This window comes from Lagopus leucura, unplaced genomic scaffold, assembly GCF_019238085.1.
Source record: "Lagopus leucura isolate 7727_CA_CO unplaced genomic scaffold, USGS_WTPT01 Super-Scaffold_100002, whole genome shotgun sequence".
Classification (NCBI taxonomy): domain Eukaryota; kingdom Metazoa; phylum Chordata; class Aves; order Galliformes; family Phasianidae; genus Lagopus; species Lagopus leucura.
In genome coordinates, this window is record NW_024962263.1 from 20,568,791 (window position 1) to 20,589,151 (window position 20,361).

Here is a 20,361-nt window from a genome sequence, read left to right on the forward strand (position 1 = left end):
CCAGGTATGAACACAACTCTATTGTTCTTCCATTAGCCATTTTTTTTTCCACTTCTACCATTACAGGATACCATCAAAAAGCATCCCCTTGGCAATGCCAATTTTAAAGGATTAAATAAACAAAAATTAGCTCATTAATACACAGCTCACTCCATAAAATCTATGTTGTTAATTAATAGCCATTTTCAAGCTATCAGCCAATTAGTAATCCTATACATTTGGCTGTCAAGTTCCTCCATCAGCTGAAAATAAAAATCAGCACTGTGACATTTCATCTTTAAGATATGGACCAAAGTAACTTTAATTGGACTCAGAAGTCAGTCTAAATAAGACACAAAAGAAGGACACCCAATAGTAACATCATGCATGCCTCCTTAAATTAAAGGCAGCAAACAAAACACATGGACTGAAATCTGATTGTTTCTTTATGGTGATGCATTTCCCATTTTAGAAATGTGAATGCTGTTTATGTGAGATAATCTTCACAGATAACATCTACTTCAGTAGTTGCTATCTGGTAAAAAATAGCTCAGCCACATTCAGCTGCTGAGCTAACCTGAAGTCAGTTATAAGCATTTTAAATATCACATGGAATGACAATTCTAATTGCATACTGCACAATTAGATCCAAGATTGCTGTCAAAGCAACTTCTCAGAATGTTAACTTCGAAATTACTGTTAGCCCAGGGAGTAAATTCAAGTTAACTCTTTTTTCTTCACTCAGCTTCAGTTTTTCAGCTATTTGAACTGCCCTTTTTAGAAACCAGTCTTTGTATTAACAAAATCAGCTTTTCCTTCAATCGTCAAAATCAAGGAGACTTAGCTGAGTCTTTATAGGTTCAATTCAAGGTAGTATATGCTTCCTACGTCACCTTCTTCACCAAGAGCTTTTGACACATTTTTTATCAGAGGCAATACTTTTTTGATGCAGGAGGGTTTGATTAGCAGGCTGACTGAGGACCCTGTCAGCAAAACATTTAGTTACTGCCCACGCTATCAAGCATTTCTCTAATTAAAAGATGTGATTAATAATCTCACCTGAACACAACAAGATGATTACTTAGAGATAAGGTTCGACTTATCTTTTGAGATAAGCATATCCTCTGAACACATCCGCTGTAGCACTCTTGGCAAATCAGAGTCCACACCAAGGGAACAGACGACAAAGATGTTTATATGCCTAGGTTCTTTCTGGATCTAAGACTGGATCTCTGGATCTAAGTGCTACCAATGGATTCCTGGAACAACTGTGCTGCTCTTTCCACAAAGGCCCAATAGTACATTTCTACTGTTGAGCAACAGAAATTTGCGGAATAATGATATGGAAAAAGGCTTTTTTTTTTTTTTTTTTTTTAAAGTTACACAAGTTAACTATAACTAATTCTTGCGTTAAATTACCAACACTGTGCTATACAGTACAAAATTAAGGCCTTCTATCAAAATTTTCCTTCCCTTTACTTCCTTTTTCTTCAGGATATGAAGAAATGTTAGGCCTATCTAGGCCATGGCCTATTAACAGCTTTTCTTTCTTATTTTAGTACATTATCACTGTAATAAAAACACGTGAGCAGCACAGTAGATACACAAGGCCTTATTCCTTTCAAGCATCAATCCTCCCAGTGACCACACAGTACTAGAAATCACGAGTTTTCTACTCTAGGTACCCATTATATTCCTCCCATTCTTCTGCTTAGGCTTGTACTTCTCACAATCATTTTTTAAAGCGAAAGAAGAGAACAAAAAAAAAAAAAAAAAAAAAAAAAAAAAAAAAAAAAAAAAAAAAAACTACCTTTTGGCCTTGAAATTAGTATTTGCTCAGAGAAACAGCACACTTTCTGTCAAATGGCCTGCAAAAACTCAGGCTCCCTTGAGTCTGTTACTCTGCATACATCAGTAGACCATTTGGCTATGTTCTAGTAATCCTATATCTTAACCACAAGAGACGGAGGCTCTAGGAGCACGTAGGTAGTGTGGTGATTTCCAGTATTTCTGTAAGCCAACTGATCCTCACTCAGAATTCCACTGGTTTTCTCTCTACCTTTCTAGATTTCTCACCTCCCTTATCATCTCGATCCACTAGGTCAAGTACTGCTGCGTCCTCAAAGATCAATTCTCACATCAGTGCCAGCATATTTTGGCAGAATGAAGATAAAGATAAGTGCTTATTCTCAACTACTGGATGCTCAACAATCTGTACCAAAGGCCTGCTCAATGATTTGAAACTGATCAATTAATTCACAGTGTTAGCAACTGTTTTGCTCATTTCTCCCTCTTTTCTACAGTAGTAACAGCATAATGGAAATCTGAACTTTGTCTTGGACTCTGACATAATTCTTCAAACATGCTTCAAAAGGAGTGAAAATTTGGATGAGAAACACACCATATAAACAATATTTATGTTAGAGAAGACTTCCAGTATTATGAAGGCCAACCATCAACCACATTCTATCAAGTTCCATCAATGAACTGTCGCTTAGTGCCACATCCACATTCTTTTTAATGTGGGTAATAATATTGGCCTCATGTTATGTGTTGTTCAAATGCTAAGAGAACCTATCTCCAAAACAAAGACTTTGAAGTCAATGAATACTGAAGTTATGACTAACATTTCCAGATACTTCTCTGCTTTGGTATCCAACTTTGCTATGGAGATATAGCATCATCTCTCTGATAATAATTTTCCTAGTTCCTTTTAAATAAAGAAACCATTTCAGTGCACTAATAAATATAGCTTACTATGAAGAAGCGTTATATATGTGTATATATTTGTGTGTGTATGTATATATATATATATATATATATACACATAAAATAAATTTTTGTTTCACCATATTATTCAGCCAATATTTGTTTCACCATCCAGTAGGAACACAGCTTTTACATAGCAACATAATTCTTGACGTGCTGCGTGATATGGTTTAGTGCTAGTGGTGGCAATGGTGATGAGGAGACGGTTGGACTGGATGATCTTATAGGTTGTTTCCAACCTTGTGATTCTATGATTCTATGATTCTTGTCTATCCAAAGGGAAGGCATCCCTTCATCTGCATTGGTTCCTTCTTCAGAGGTACATGACAGTTCAGAAAGTTTCTTATTAAAGCAGAAATTTTGCTGCTTGTATTTGGACAAACAAAGAAACAAAAACCCACGAGTGTAGTAACTTAGGTCGCTCATCAGTATGTATATCCACTTAAGCCCTTCACCATCATCTGCTCTTGCAGAGAGAGTTTTGCACATGAAGCTTAGTCTGTCATGCTGTGGAAAACCAACTGTAGTTTATGTCTTTTAAGTCTAATTATACGCAAGCTTAAGAAAACATAATTATCATTTGGTTCCTTTTTTCTTGACATTTGACAGTTTAGATCTTCCCTCCTTAGTTTTAACAAACATAGCAGAATCTAACTCTCAAGGAAGAGAAATCAGACCCAGACTTTTTTGAATAAGCTAGCAAGCTTAATGGTTTTGTATATTTGGATTGTCATCCCAAACAAAACAAAACAAAAAAACCCACAACTCCCCACCTTCTAGTGAAGTACTAGCATCCATAATGTGCTTTCCTGTAATCAACATCTCTGTTTAATAAACCAGCTTACACATCCACTCTGTTTAATACTGTATAGTCAATTAATGCATTTCTGTTCCCAAAATAAATCTGATTAACAAGATAACACTGTGTATTCTGCTAAAATCGGTGTCATCTACTGTCATCCACTAAGGCATATAATGAAAACTTTACATAAACCCTAAACAATGACTTAATTGAGCTAGGACCAGGGTTCATAGAAGCAGTCACAAAAAGCACTCAAAAACTGGGCAATACAGCACAAAGGCTGCCTGTGCAACCTTTATTAAATGTAGCACACATGCTTTAACACTCAAAGTATGCAACACTTTTCCATATGACATCCTACTTATCTCTGTAAACATAATGGACCTCCTATGGACATGAACACTGATGCCCACAGATTTAGCTTATTATCTGCCAAGCTTCTGTCTTATTTATTGAGCAGAAGTGACAAAAGAAGTGATAGTATACATGAGGACAACAATTAGGTCAGTAAAAAGCCACTCTGGAAAAGTATAGCTATCCTTTGTCTCTCCCAAATCTCTCCCACAGTTTAGGCAAGTCTTACTAAAACAGGAGAACTTAAACCAGTCAATTCTGTCCCCACCTCTGAAGGTCAATAGCTAGAACACAAGCCAGAACACAAAGTATTAGTAAAGGAAGTAAGTGGGTGTGAAGTTCCTATGCCAAGTACTGGAAAACATTGCATAAGGAAACAAATCCTAAGGATACTATGCTGCTTGCTTGTGAACACACACACACACACACACACACACACACACACACAAAATCACAGATCTTTTTCCTCTGTTATATCTATGCAAAAGCTACATCACATGCATTAAAAGTAACTGCCCAGACAAATAAAAAGCTGTCCATTAAGCGTTCTGCCTTAATATTGAGGTACCTTCATCCTTAACCTTCTCATAATCAAACATAAGACTTCTACAACTTCCTTTTCACTTCCTGAATACCATCTACAACATTATCAAGAGCAGTATCTTCTTGTTCTTTGATTTCCTTCTTGTTGCTTCAGTGGACATGAATTGCAAGGTAAGCCCTGGCTCAGATTCCAAGTCATAAATTTGCCTACAAGCAGAAACACTACTCATTAAGTTTGCAGCTCAGCTAACCAACTCATCTTTCAAACAAGTTTTCACGGCTTTAATTTCAGAACAGTGGGTTAGCACGATGAGAACAGCAACATGGACAAATCCATTTCAAAACCATATTACACAAATGAATATTTGTAATACTTCGCTATATCACAACGTATTTCACAAATACAAAGTTTAAATTTACATACTGTAGCTCTACTGTAAGTAGTCAGGTCATTTTTCTACAGACTGTTTACTTCTTTAGCAGATAAATTGCTACTTGGAACAGATACTATTTTAGTTATCAAAGACAGAAAATTCATCCAAAATAACTCTGAGAAAACATTCCTAAGCTCCTCTGGAACACCAAACAAAACCAAAACAAAAACAAACAAGATTGCAACTATGAATACATCTGTCAAGTAAACATTCTTTCCTAGGCAGTACCTTAAAAATAAAAAAAAATAAAAAAAAAAAAAAGGAAGATAAATAAATAAATGATAACTAAATAAAATCTAACCTGCCATACCTGGGGTATGATGCTATCATTTTTATCCATAAACTCCCATTACCTTCTATATTACCTTACTATATTAGTGAACTATTTTAACAGTAACACTTCTTGTCCCGCAAAGTATCAGCACCCCCAAAAATGTAGCATTTCTCCAGAGAGAAATCAAGTTTATCTTGATTTCGACGGCACTACTGTGATCAACTAAGGAAAGTAATTTGGATGGTTCTTTGCATATGAAGAGTTTTTACAATATCCTCTTCCATTACACAAATTTTAAACACCCTGAACTAGTCTGCTTTCCCTTAACCACAAAGGAGACTTGATGGCTTTTTTATTATTTTTATTTTATTGTTTCATAACATCAGGGTCAGAGGTGAATTTACTTCCTTTGTAGAAGCTGGTGCAAAAACATCATTCCCTTTTCTTTAACCTCACAGACACTTAGCCCTATTTAACTACTAGCTTTTGTCCAGTGAAGCCCAGAGATATTGTCTCAAACGCAGAGCTCATAAAAAAATGCTTAATCCACTTTTCTAGAAAAGCTGAGCTATAGCAATAATCAAGAGGAGATCAAACTCTCAGCATTGTCTCCCAATAAAGCCACTTAAAAACCACCTCACAAGGCTTGATGAAACTCTTTACCTGAGGTTGTCCACTATAACGTTTAACATAAGAAAAAACAGGAAAGGGTTATACTACTCAGTTATGTAAGTCCCAAAGGTGCAAATCTAGATTTATATTTAGTTCTTCAATTCCCATCCAGAGTTCAACTCAGTAAACTGATCTATTTTTACCTTTTGACTCTTTTGGACATTTCCTTCCTTCATCTGTGTAAATGCGTCACAGCTTCTCAAATGTTTCCCTTTGGCTAGGGAAGGATGCATTTGATTCCAAGCTCAAAAAAAAAGTTAGCACACATGCTGAGTGGTTTATTGTTATCTGACTTGTACCTTTATTCTGAGTTAAGGACAAGCAAATTTGACTACAACCCATGCAAACCTTGCAGTATCCAACAAAATACACTATTCTTTCTGCAACAACAGGTAACAGAATGTAATGGCTATCTTCACCACTATACAAACTGTATTTCATATTTTTATCACTTCCTTAATAAGCAGGTTTGACTTAGCTCTGCTGACTTTGTAATTCAACAGACAAGCAGTAGAATTTTCCCATAATGGAAACAGAAACGAAGTTCAGGTTTGCAACTTTTTGCTCAACTAATGAGACAAGTAAATCAGTCAAGCAAGTATTCTTGCTTACCTTTCAAATGCAGCCTTCTACTTCGGAGAAACAGGCTTTTTAATATACATACATACATTTGGATGCCCTGTTGTTGCCTTTGTTTTCATCCTTACAGAAGCCCACCCCACAAAATCCCCTGACACAGTTCATCAATGCACAGCAACGATCTGCTTTCTGAACTTTGCAGGCCAGGAGAAGTTCAAATCCAACTGTCCCTACCTGTGGAAAACAGCTACCTGAGGCACACAAAACATGATGTTAAGAGATGTAAAGCGAGAGCATAAGTTAAAGCTACTGCTGCAACCACCCCATTTCCACTGTTTAAGGACCAATCTGACATACAAAAGGCAACCAAAATGGACTTGTTGTCTGATTTGAGTTAGTTGAAGAAAAAAAAAGTTAGGGACAAATGCTCAGATAATGAGACGTGCAGCTAACACTGTTCCCCAGGGGTCAGTACTCAGCCTGGTCCTATTCAAAATCTTCATCAGTGATCTGAATGAAGAGATAGAATGCACCCTCAGCAAGTTTGTCAATGATACAAAGTTGGGAGGAATGACTGATACACCAGAAGTCTGTGCTGCCCTTCAGCAAGACCTGAACAGGTTGGAGAATTGGACAGGAAAAAGCCTGATAAGGTTCAACAAGAGCAACTATAGAGTCCTACACCTGGGGAGGAATAATCACATGCATCAGTACAGTTAGGGGCTGACCTGCTGGAGTGGAGCTCTGCAGAGAAGGACCTGGGTGTTCTGCTGGACAACAGGTTGGCCATGACCCAGCAGTGCATTCTTGTGGCAAAGAAGGCCAATGGTATTCTGGGATGCACTAAAAAGAACATGGCTAGCAGGTTGAGGGAGGTTATTTCTCCCTTGTACTTCGTCCTGATGAGGCCACATCTTGAGCACTGTGTCCAGTTCCAGGCTTCCCATTTCAAAAAAGACAGAGAACTTGTAGAGAGAGTCCAGTGGAGTGGATGATGAGGAACCTGGAGCATCTCCCTTATAAGGAAAGACTAAAGACGCAGGGCTGTTCAGCTTGGAGAAGACCAAGAAGGGATCAGGAAATATTAACAATGCTTATAAATATCTAAAGGGTGTGAGTCAAATGGTTGGGGCCAGGCTCTTCTCAGCAATGCCCAGTAACAGAACAAGGAGTAATGGGAACAATCAGGAACATTGAAAGTTCCACACTGACATGAGGAAAAAATACCTTACTGTGAAGGTGAAGGAGCAGTAGAACAGACTGCCCAGAGAGGCTGAGGAGACTCCTCTGGAGGTATGCAAAACCTGACTGGATGCCTCCCTCTGCAACCTACCTTAGGGAATCTTGCTTTAGCAGGGGGTTGGACTAGACCATCTCCAAAAGTCTCTTCCAATCCCTATGATTCTGTGATACTAAAGCTTTATTTTTTTCAAAAACAAAAATAATGGCTGTTCAGATTTTTTTTTTCTTTTCAGAGAAATCATACTCCATTTTATTTCTGTAGTGTAACAGCAGGAGGCTTCATAAACATAGAGTCTGACAACATCTTAAGTTTGACCTTCACTGCACCATAAACTATCAGCTTTCACATAGAATAGGACCATCCACAGTCAACTCACATCTTGATTTGTGCAGTTATACTGGCAGCTTTCTACATTTTTCCTGTGTTTTCAACTGCATGTATTAATTTCTCTAATTCCAGAAGAATTACAAAAGGCCATGACATTTTAAACCTCAGCCTAAATTTTAAGAAGAGGGTGGAGCATTCTTATATTCTCAGAAAATGATATAATGATTGCCTTCAACACATTCAGAAATTGGTAGCATGAAAAACATTTGGAAAGCAAAGGCCTTACTACCTTAATGCTCCACTAGAAAATTCTATTCAATAGCAGAAAGCCAAGTCTACACAGTGGCTACAGCACAGCTCATTGTATAGTTTAAGAGGTTAGCTAAGTAATGTTTAGTATTTAAACAGCCCATTTATTCTAACTCAACTCTTGTGATGTTCCTTATGTATTCTCCTATCATTCTTGATGTATCCTTCTTTTATTGTCTTGGCCAAATTTTAAGACATGTCACTTCATTTCATCCAAACATTTAACATCTGTTTCGGCTTTGGAAACAAGCAGTCTCTAAGACTACAATGTCAGATAGTTTTATTTTTTTCAGGAAATCTCTGCAATAACAACTCTTGTTGTTCGACAGCCCCAAAGAAATTTACCAGCTATATGACAATCACAGAGCTCAGGGAAAACCTTTGACTGAATATCTTGACAAAGCATCTCATAAGGTTGCAGGTTTTACTGATGCACAGAAGTGTGGAAATTTCTTATAAAAAAAATTAAAAGTTTTAAATTTTAATTTGCTCTTCTAAGCAAGAAGTGAGGTTATGAACTACACAGTAGGTATGTAACATGTCCTTAAGAGCCATACTGACTGCAGACACTTCAATGTTGACTACTATTGCCTACATACATAGTAGGACAACAAAGAAACAAGAGTAATTAATCTCTGGACATCTTCAAGGCAGAGTATAACTAGCGCACCATTAGTCACAATAGTACTGCTAGGTGCCTACTGCCCAGCATATTTTCCCCAACTTCTTGTTAAAAGATTCATCACACAAACTCAGTTTTTAAGCCACACAGAACACTATTTGCCAGCATACACACAGGCATACATCCATCTATACACCCCCATGAAATCTCAGAAAACAAAACTTCCCAAACCCGAGCCTCACATTCTGACCATTGTATAAACTGGCAAATATTAACCTGACTCCTACACAGAATTGTAGGAATTATTTGTGCACTCTATTGAAATACTTCCACAGAAAACATACCAAACAAAGCAATCCACTTGCATATTTCGAGTGCTGAAAACCTACAGCTAGTTTCTATCATTTTCATCTTGCTTTCTAAACATTTTGGTCTTGAAAAACACAATACTTTTTCAGGAATTTTCTCACCTCCCTGCAGAGGACTTTTTTTCCTCCTTAGGAGGGAGAGAAAAAAAAACAAAACAAGACAAAAAAAGAACAAGCACCACAAAGCAGTAATACTGATCTCAGTTGTTCAGTAAGGTCCAGGTTAGAAATATCACATTCAAAGTACCAGCAAGATGCACAAGTCAGCATTGCTCACTAGGAAAACCTGTTTGATATTTGCAGTGCCTTTTTAAAAAACAACCAGGGCTACTGCCACTTATGCATGGCATTAATAATGACATAAGTTGAAGAAACAAATCTGACCAAATGTTTTGAGAAGACTCCATTCTACAACCACGGAAACCAGCCCTATTTTTAAAGCAAATGCCCAAAGACAATTAAGTCATCTTCTCCTCCTCCATGCAACCACAAGCAGCTGGGATCCACTGCTGCAGTTTCAGAAGAGCCATTGGAAGGGGCTCTGCATCCTTACAGCTGAGTCTACAGGCTCTTGCCACACAGGCTGTTAGGTGAGACCCTGTGGATACAACTCATTAATGACCCTCCTCTTTAAGTAAGGATATACCAATCTATTCTAGAGACTCAAACTGAGGCTCTCACCTATTGTAGTGTCTACTGGTAAAAGCACTTGAGTTGTTCCTTGTCATTTCAATTCCTCCTCCTCACTACTTGGTAAGTGATCTGTTTTCTCAAAACAGCAGTATCTTTCCTGAAGGAACATGACTCAGCTTTGCAGATCATGCCTATTACTTCACCAGTAATCTACTTTTTGATTTCACTGCACCAAGAAAAAATGTGAAATTTCTTCTCCAAATCAAACATATTTCTTTATGAGGAGAAGCAATTAGATGTAATTATTTTAGTGAATAGTTTGAAAATAGCCTATTGTGACCTTCATTTTTATTTTGACCAGTAGCCCTTTTTTTAAATAATTAATTAATATTAAGCTTGTTTCTCACAACAAGGAAGGAGAATCAGTTTGCTTTGTTCTCATTAAAATCACCACTCAATTTCAGAAGAATCCCACCTCATCCCCCCAAAAGCATTTCCAAAGTTTGTGTCTTTCCTATTTTAACACTTCTGCTGACCACAAACAGCTATTTCACAGTGATCTCATCTCCTTCCTCAAGCTGCAGGGAAAAACCAGTGCATTTTAATCCTGAGTGAAGTCTGCATCTAAACAGGCCCACTTGTTGGCATTAGAATTCTTTTCTTAATTGAAAGACAGTAGATCAATAGTAATATCCTTACATTGGAGTAGAAAAAAAATTCCTTACCCTTGTTTAGATTTTATTTATTTACATGAGCATTTTACATTGGAAAAACTTTTGGAAGCCATTTGAAATTTCAGTTGGATGTTTCACACTTGTTTCTGTAGAACATTTAGCTAGGGAAAAGACATTTCTTTAATAAAAGTTTACAGCCACCTTGTATACACAGTGATGGAGCTCTGCAATTAGAGAAAGTCTTAGCACCAACTGTCTTTCTAATTCTGCCAGCTCCTTTTTAAGCATGTGTATTCTGAGCACATCAGTGCTTTATGACTGCTCAAATGTACACCTCTCAAGAACAGGCCTGGCTTTTCTCTAGCTCCCATTTACCTTCTACCTCAAACATGTATTTAGTTCATCATCTGCCAGCTATCACAGATGTTATGAGTAATTCTGTTCCCGCTTAGAAATGTTCATGACTCCTGACTCTTTCACACAAATTCTACTAACCCTCAGTATCCCAACAAGTTTGACTGTTCCATACCAAACAAAGCTGCACAACAGCTGCTGCATTTCACACAGAAATGCTCTGTCCTCCTTTCCAGGAAATGTCAACCCAACACCACCATTCCCAGGCTAACATCTCCACCGTACTGTTTCTGTAGCTATTTTAGTCTTGCATACAATAGATCAGCAACTATCAAATTGCGACATTTCTATTTCTCTTTCTCAAAACAACCCTCCAACCATCTTATTAAAATGGATGCTGCTGAAATTGGACTCAAAACTTCCCAAGAGGGCCCACTTCATTTTCAGCTTGGATCAGCCAGGACTAATGGCAGCAACACTGCTTTGCTTTAACCTTCTCAGTGGCCGAAATTCAGAGGACAAAGTAACAGATTCTTGAAAAGCAACAGCTGACTTGCTTCTTAGCTTATACTGTCTGCATTCCTCACCACTTCATAAAACCCCTAAATATACCCCCAGCACCTGAAAGCCACAAGGCCATGAATGAATATTTGCAGAGGACAGCATGGAGATAGCACGTGGGGTACCACCAGGGTTGCTTGCCAATGCCTGGCTTTTAGTTTTGCTACTTATTAGATGTTTGTTGCTACTCTGTAGCTAGTGCAGGTGCCATGCCAAGTAGCCCACACAACCACAATGACTACATTCACTGTAAGTTAGCTACTACGTATCAGCAGGAGACAGATGAACCTTCTTAGAAAGGCACTACCTGAACTTCATACATTGCATGTTCTGTTCCATGGACATAAGCTGAAAACTGGACTTGCTTTTTCCATTTGATGCCTAGTATAAAAACCATTTTGCCCATGATCTAAAAGGTAGCATACTTTTGATTAGTACTACTCATGAAAGAGTTTGTTGCCTTTCAATAGCACATATGCTTTTTCTTCTCCATAAAAGTCCTTCTCTTTTCTCTCTGTCTCCCTAGAAGACTTTTTCTGCTTTGGTAGCACTTTTTAATAGTATCTACTACAGACAGTCAACATTCCCGGCCACTATCACAACCGGTGTAAAGCAAACAAGACAAGAATGCATAAAACAAGGTGAACAGGAAGAAACTAAACAAAGTTCCTGCCTTTAATTTCTTAATAAATTGTTTAGGTTTTATCTTTACCATTTAAGCACTGTTCAGGAAAACTAAGAAAGCCACAAAATTATTATTTAAGAGGAAAAAAAAATCAATTATATATTTTTATGATAGTCATTAATACTTCCTATATGGTCTCACCTAATCAAGCAACTATCTGCCTAGACTGCAATAGGCAGACTTGGTTGAACTCGAACTTTAAGCAGGTTACTCAAAGTCTCTCGAGCCACCAGTACTTGCAGAAGTCTTCAGCTCCATGTCCATAATCACCCAAGATTTCTGCATCCCATTTTCCTAAAATATTCACATAAGCATTTTAGCGTCTACACATACTTCAACGCTAAGTTTAAAAGTGAAGCTTACATGAAAAAGCACATGAAGGAAGCGTGAAGTGTACAATGTTTTAAATGATTCTGACAACTACCTTCATCTTTGGCTTCCCTTCAGGAAGAGGTGGCTGTTCCTAAGACCCGCTCCACTTTCATCCTAGACACATACTCCCCCTCCTGATAAAGGACTGCTGCCAGCTGTGGAGATTCATTTCTACACAGAAAGTCTTCCACCACTGTGTTTTCTCTGATCGAGTTTTGAACTACGTTTGACAGTTACATTCGGATGTTATCTGGCTAAGTTTGAGTAGTCAATCATCCTGCTGCCAAGACTTCCAGAGCGTCTTATTTTCCCTTTGTTTTTCAGATATTTCTGTCTCTTCCCAAAGTTCTGCACCCCTTACTCAAAATGTAAATGTTGCTGCACCTAGAAGCATGATATGAGCTGTAATAAATGGTGGCAACAATCAGAACCTTCTCAATGGCTTCAAAAACTGCACCATCCATTCATACATGACTCAAGTTACTTCACAGGCTGCTGAAGGCACTCAATTTATAGTACAGGAAATAATTAATCCACCTTCATTGCAAAACAGTAATGAGTTATCTTTAATAACTTGTAACTTGTCTGTGCTTCCACTGAGACTTATCATGGACATTTATAAAAGGTACTTGCTGTATCACCCAGTCAAGAGTTGACTGAGACGTTTGTAAGCCTTGCATCCTTTGGTATTCAGAGATATTTTCACCATTCCACAAAGATAAACTTAACTGTAAATATACAATCAATATCACATTTACTTAGCCAAGACAGTAGGTAAAAAAAAAAAAAAGAAAACCACAACCTTTCATTCTTTATGCTTAAAGGCAGAATTCATTAACGTCGACTAGCAAAAACAGTTTGGAGGATGATGTTACAATAGCATGATTAATTGGCAGCCCTAATTTGTACATTCCAAAGGTGCTGGTTGGTGGGGGCACCACCTTCCCAAAGCATTAAGGACTTGAAGCTGTAAAGATGCAACGATTTAAAAACAGCAACGAAAAAGAACCCAGACTCTCTGTATGCTCACTGCCTTGTAAGCCGTGCCTTGATGACAGACTCCCAGTTCTGCTCTGTACATACATTTTCTGGAAGCACACTCACATGCTAGCTGTTTTCAGCCCTTCAAAATGTACATGATTTTAAGCTGGATATTAGAATACATTCTGAAATACATTTTATCTTTATACTTTGATGCGGAATAGATCTCGTATACCTAACAGATGAATCAACAACCTGCTACAGACCCTTAGTCTGCTCTACCCATTTTATAATAATATATTTTATAACATTTATAACATTTTATTATAATAATAATAATAAAGTTTCACTGCAATATATTTTATTAATCATTTCAAGTCACACAAACGTACTTTTTAATAAGATGCTTGTCTATACATCTTCAGCTCGAAACTATCCTGTCAGTTTACACTGTTATCTCTAATCTCTAGCTTACCCATAGAACAGAAGGGCACTTCCTACAGTGTTTTCTCAGTCAGGATGTAATCACTTTGCTCAGCACCAACTCTGTTTCTCAGCAGTTTTATTCTCAATCCTTCTACAAAGAAGGTGACAGATCTAACAAACTGTTCTTGTCTTTTCAACTTTAATTAATAAGATTTAGATAACAAACAGAAAGTAAGCTGCCTCTAGTTTTTGCAACTCCAACATATTCAACTTTAAATTTGAATTCAAGACATTATGTTTTCATAGTACTGCCTCACTCAGCTTCTTCCTTCAGTAATCTTTCTTTATGTTCCAATCACAACCAATTTCTACAACTCAGAGTGAGTTTGCATTTACATAACCAAATCAAAAACTGGGAATGTATACGTTTCAAGTGAATACAGACACTGTTCAATATACTAATGAAACACCTTTCACATACTGAAACTTCATTCCTTAAGCTCTTAATTCTACTTCACGCTTAGTCTTACAAAAGGAAAGGAGGAAAGCCAGCCATCCCCCTGGCAGTACAACTGAGCAGTGTACTGACCTTAGATTACAGCTGATTGTTCAGGCATTGTGGGTTTTTGAGGTTTTTTTTTTTTTTTTTTTTTTTTCCATCCTGGAGAACACAGTAACATTTTTACTCATTTTTTCTTTTAAATAACTGCTACAGCTTTGCTGACATTCTCTTACAAGTGACAGGAAAAAGGAAGCATTTGTCATTGTAAATGCTGTCAAGAGAAAAATATTTTGTATGCTCCCACGTACAGCAAACTAAGCCTTATGCTTGTTCATTGATTGCTGCGTCCATTGTGTTGCACTGAAATAAAAAAATTGCACCTCCTGCCCAAACAAAAGGGAGGTACCCAGATCTCATAACGGGCCATTTTCTTACAGAAGACCAGATCACAGAGGGATGCAGAGTTTAACAAGCTCTTCCCAATACCAAACACCCACAGAAATGCCAGAACATTTCTCAGTGTATTCCACAGCCCAACTCAACCAGATCAGCTCCACATGTACATACAAAAATGAGAATCCCGGTTGTTAAATATGCTCTAAGAGTTCTTCAGTAAACATCTGACACGTCTTTTTCTACCGCTTTAAGACTTTCTGCTGCTGCAAGACCAAGCTCAATGCAACTTCCCTACGATCAGAAGCTATCAGCATCAGAAGCCATCACCGCACCACCGACGAGCTCATCAAGTCTGTGTCATCCCCCTGCCCACACACAGACGCCTATTAATACAGCCGGCAGGGTCGCCCAGAACTGCAGGATTACTACACAGCACGTACCCATCTGTAACTATACACACGTCTACTACGGGGGCCCATCGTTTTGCTTTCAACGTCATTTTTCCGAGAAAGACAAAGATCGGTCCTTTCCGCACGACCAAAGCGCCGGGGCCAACAATGAGCTCCCTTCCCTCCACGCTCGACGCCGCCGTGCCGAACGGGCCTCCGGGGAAGCGCGGAGCCTTCCGAGGGCGCTCAGCCCCCCGCTCCGACCTCTGCCCGAGCCCCGAGTCCCGTTCGGGGATCCCTGCTGCGATCGCACCTCCTCCTCCATCCTCCTTCAAGCAAACGGCGCTGATTGCGCATCCCACTTCCGTCACGGACTTCCCTTAAAAACCACATTAACGCGGCTTTTATTATTCTCATTACTATTACAGCCGTCATCTTTATTTTCACACGCCGAGGCGGCAATCCCCCATCTCTCGGCCGGTGAGTCTGCATTTTCCCCGCACGCCGCTCCTTTTTAGGCAGCCGAAGACAGCGAGCGCCCGGCCCGGCCCTCCCGCCCCGCCCGGGGGCTGCCCGGGGGGCGCGGAGCCGCCATTACCGGGGACACCGTGCGGGCAGCCCCCTCCTTCCGTCCCTCCCTCCCTCAGGACGGCTGCGTGCCGGGCCGAGCACGGAGCGAGGCAGCGGCCTCCATGTTTGATCCCGGCGGCCTGTCAACGGCTCGGCGCAGCGGGAGGGCCTCCCGAGGGCGCGGGCAGAGAGCGCCGGAGCGGCTCGTTCCCCCCTCCCGCCGCCTTTCAAAGCCGCGTCACCTCCCTCTCGCCCGGAGCCCGCAGCCCTGCGGCACGCCGCCCCCGCGTCGTTCTCCCCCCCGTCCCTCCCCCCCTTCCCCGCGTTTTCTTTACCCCCCTCGGGAGCCAGGACTGCCCTGGCCTCGGCCCCGGCTCCCGTAGCGGGCCGGCCGCCGTGCGCAGCCCCCCGCCCAGAGCCGCACCTGTCACCGGCGGCACCGCCTCGGGGTAGCATCCGGCTCCGCGGAGCGCCCGCGACACGCGGGGCCCCACGCGGCCGCCACCTGGGCGCCACAGGGCACCTGACAAAGCCGCTCCCCGGCCGCCGCCGCCCCGCTCACCAGATCGGAAGAACGCCGCGATGTCCGCCGAGTCCTTGGCCGCCTCCTCGGCCCCTTCTCCCCCGCCGCTGCCGGCCGTGCTGGCCGCGGCGGTGGAGGCGGCGGTGGCGGCGCTGCTCATGGCTGCGGTGTGCGGCGGCGCTTCCTCCGGCTGAGACCCGCCGCCGCCACCTCCGCCGCCCCGCTCCCCTGTGCGGCCGCCGCCGCCTTCACCTCGGCGCGGGCGCGGCTCTCAGGGCGGCAGCCGGAGCGGAGCGGGCGAGCGATGCGCGGCGGGGGCGGCTGCCGCCGGCCGCAGGGACATGAAGGTATGCGCGGAATGGCAGCGCCGGGAGCGCCCACCCCCCGCAGCCACCTAGGAGGCGGCGTGTGCATGCAGCGAGCCGGGGCGGGCGGGCGGGCGGCAGCCGGAGCGCAGACAATTGCGGGAGGAGGAGGAGGAGGAGGAGGAGGAGGACGGCATGGGGAGGGCCAGCAGTCAGCGCAGCGCGGAGTCGGGGGGTGGAGAAAGAGATGCTCCCAGCCTCTTTTTTTTTTTTTTTTTTTTTTTTTTTTTTTCCGCCCGGGGGGGCGAACCACCCCGGGGGGGCGGGCGGCCCCAGCTGCCGTCCTCCATCTTGCCTGGGTAGGGAACCGGGAGAGGAAGCGCGACCCCGCCCGAGAAACAAGGGCGGCGGGGGGGAGAAAAGCTCGGGAATCTCCGGCTCCGTCCGGCAGTGGTCGGGAGGGGGCGGCACCACGGCTGTGCTGCTGCCGAAACCGCTCCCTATTGGCTGCGGCCGGGTGGGGGTGCGGGGTCCGTCCCGGCGGTCACCGAGAGCCAGGCGGGGTCTGCGGGTTGGATTATGTCATCCTTTTATTTTTAGCCGCTTTCGGCTTCCCCCTATTCTCGCAGCGCCTGTTGCAGGCTTGTGGTTGTGGGCAGGTCGAGCTGAGGATCGCAGGGAGACGGCTGTTAGGGGTCGGATCCACGGGAGGACCGGGCGCGGGACACGACGCAGCGCCCAGCGGGCGGGAGTGCTGTGTTCCTTCGTTGTGAGTGCGGCTCTCACGGCTCGGACACGAATGGAGGACGTGCATTGGATGGGGCCCGGGGCAACCTGGTCCGGTGGGAGGCATCCCTGTCCACAGCAGGGGGTTGGAGATGATCATCTTTGAGGTCCACTCTTTCCTGAGTCATTCTTTGATTCTATGAAGTCATTTTCAAATAACACATTTGTTGTGACTATTTATTTTTTTCAGTTATGTCAAGGAAACATCAAAATATCTTGTATCGTGGACAAGTCAAATGAACATAAAGTAAGCAAACAGGTCGTGGTAGAAAGTGCAATTGAGTGCCTGGTTAAAGCATGTCCTGGTGCAGCAGTGGTCCTCATGTTGCACTACCACAGTAAAGTTATCTGAAGGAGAAGTTGGAGGGAGAGTGTTGAAGAAGGCTGTTGAGCACCTTCAGGAACTGATAAAACTGAAGAACAGTTCTCAAACGCTTGCAGTAAATCATAAGAAACATTGCTATGTCCAGCTGAAAATCATATGGCTTCAAGAATTAGATTCTTGAGCCTTTGATAAGTGTTAAAGCAAAGGTAACTTAAGAGAAAATGTGGCTTTGTTAGTTTATCACAGACAGATGTTGTGGACGATGTTTTTCCAAGGTTTGTGTTAAGTTGAGGTTGTACAGCTTGCTGAAAAAGCTTTTGTGCAACCATCCTTACCCTAATTTCTCCTACAGAGATGAGATTAGTTTGACTGAAAAGAATTTTTTTAATGTTTTTCTTTCAGGCTGTGGGCACAGGAAAATGTTTCAAATTAGCATCCCGCTGGCAGAAGCAGTTGCAATGTGAATTCCTTTCTAGCTGGCCTAGCAGCAGCCATCAAGCAGAAACCAACTGGAATAAATGCTTCTGCTCCTGAGCAAGCCAGAAGCAGACCTGGGAGCAGGAATTTGATAATATTCTACACCAGCACAGAATAAACTGCATGAGAATGAAAGACAATGAGATCAGTGAATGAAAAGGGTTAATATAATGAATAAAGAAAAAATGGATCTCCTGGAAATCCCATAATTCAAGCTCTTAGTTTCTTCAGAGCAAGGTGGTACTCAAAATTATTTGTTTTCAGGATTTAAATTGACTGTTATTATGTGCAATTATGGAATTGCACATATATTAATTAATAATTAAACACATATAACATCAATAATGTTGTAGATGTTGTAGATTGTCATTTGAGGTCAGTTATGCCATTGGTGGCTTTGAAAGACTGTTCTGTCCATCAGCTATTTGAAAAGGGGATGCGGCCTTTTTGTTTGTTTGTTCTGTGGTGTTTTTTTTTTTTTTCCCACCTCGTTGTTCATCCAACAAACTGCACAATTGATTGCCAGTGGCTGCTGGAAAGCCAAGGCCTGTTTGAAAAATTTTGAAGGCTGTGTGACTGAAGTTTGTCCTTCCACTATCGTCTCTACCTGCTGAATAGCAGAAGATGCTTCTATTGTTTACTACATGGGTACCTGAGCCATGCCTCCCTCTGGAAGAGCCTTTCATCTATACAAAACTGGGGAATCTGGAACAGTTCCCAGCTTTGAGGATTTTGTTTCATGCATTGATTGATATCAAGTGGTTGCACTTTACATTCTTTACCTGCACTAGAGGCGGTCCTCACAGAGATACCTTCAACAGCCAAATGCATTCATAACCTTTGCAGTGCTCAGAAGGACCGTAGCAGTAGTTGTGTTTGTGCTTACGTTCATGATACAACATTTACTGAAGAATAAATTAAATTGATAAAGATAGGAAAATGATATTCTGGTTGAGTTACTAAACACTTTGAATTAAGTACGGATATCATGCACAAGATATTAATATTGTGACTTCAGGGAATCAAGTTTCTTAGTCCAGTTTTTCATGATAATGTTAGGCTTGTAACTTCCCAGGAAGATGAGGGGAGAGTATGAATTGTCTATGTGAAGAATGTTGCATATGGAAAAGTTGTGTGAGTTTGCATACATTGGAAGCTTGGCATTATAGAATAGCCTTGTTCTTCACCCTCAGCTCCAACTTTGCTTCTCTCAGTTTTTCTCAGTCAACAATTGTCTTTGCACCAATTACAGTGGTAAACTCAGTAGAAGAAAAATACTCTTGTTTAATAAAAGATTTTAAGGCTACTGTGACCTGCTAAACATCAATATTGACTGAGAGACTTTTTTTTAATTACTTACCAGGTTTTTTTATTAAAAAGTTGAAATCTCTATTTTGTGAATGTACACACGCACCCACACAGACACACACATATATGTATAAAGACATTTTATTTTATGGAAGTTGTTGTAAAATATTTACACCTGAGAAAGATAAAAGCTGTAAAATATGTATTGTTTCATTTGTATGTCCTATATTTTTCATGTGTGTTGAGCAGTCATTCTAAAACCATTATATCAATGCACAAAGGCCTTTATTCCAGGCCAAGAGATCTCTTGTGAAGAAAGAAGCATATACAGTATCCAGATCAAGAAGTACCACATCACCTCATGTTTCAGCCCTAAAGGAATATGGAAGCTGGATACTGCACAAGTTCTTTTCCTTCACCATTTGCTGTCTGCTTAATGAAGACAAAGACTGCCTCGTTTTTGTAAGACAATAAATAAAGAAGAGCAATGGCTTGATTTTAAGTCACTGATATTTGCAAGCTTTCAGAAGTAAACTTGGAACTCCTTCATTTGGATGAGCATCAGACAGGAGATAACACTGATCTGTCTGCATGGTCAGAGTTGTCTCATTGCTCAGAATCAAAAAAAAAGCCTTCAGGGAAGGAAAAAGGAGTCAACAGCCAGTTTTTTTGCAGTAGAGTTCACTTCTCACAGTCATTCTCAAATTTTACTACCCACTTTCATTTAACAAACTAAAACAGACTGAGACAGTGTGAGGACAAGAGTTCCACTTGGACATTTTAAAGGAAAATATACGTGAACTTCCCTTCAACCTAGCC

At 41.2% G+C, this 20,361-nt stretch overlaps 1 protein-coding gene and 1 long non-coding RNA gene across 4 annotated transcripts in view; one reads left to right on the forward strand and one right to left on the reverse strand.

The window, feature by feature from the left end:
• The window catches only part of TRIO (trio Rho guanine nucleotide exchange factor), a 224,410-nt gene extending 207,909 nt beyond the window's left edge, over positions 1 to 16,501 (reverse strand). For 2 of the 3 annotated variants that reach the window (XR_006178638.1, XM_042870089.1), the window contains exon 1: positions 16,381 to 16,431. Coding sequence is in view for 1 of the 3 variants with exons in the window: in XM_042870088.1 (XP_042726022.1) it covers positions 16,381 to 16,501 (121 nt within the window). In the remaining 2 variants the exon portion in view is untranslated. Of the gene's footprint in view, positions 1 to 16,380 lie in introns of all 3 variants that reach the window. The other variant, XM_042870088.1, reaches the window with a different exon arrangement.
• Positions 16,502 to 17,133: 632 nt separating this feature from the next.
• On the forward strand, positions 17,134 to 19,561 carry LOC122179311. Its single transcript, XR_006178639.1, has 2 exons — positions 17,134 to 17,679; positions 18,160 to 19,561. It is a non-coding gene; the product is annotated as an uncharacterized LOC122179311 (long non-coding RNA).
• The last annotated feature ends 800 nt before the right edge of the window (positions 19,562 to 20,361 follow it).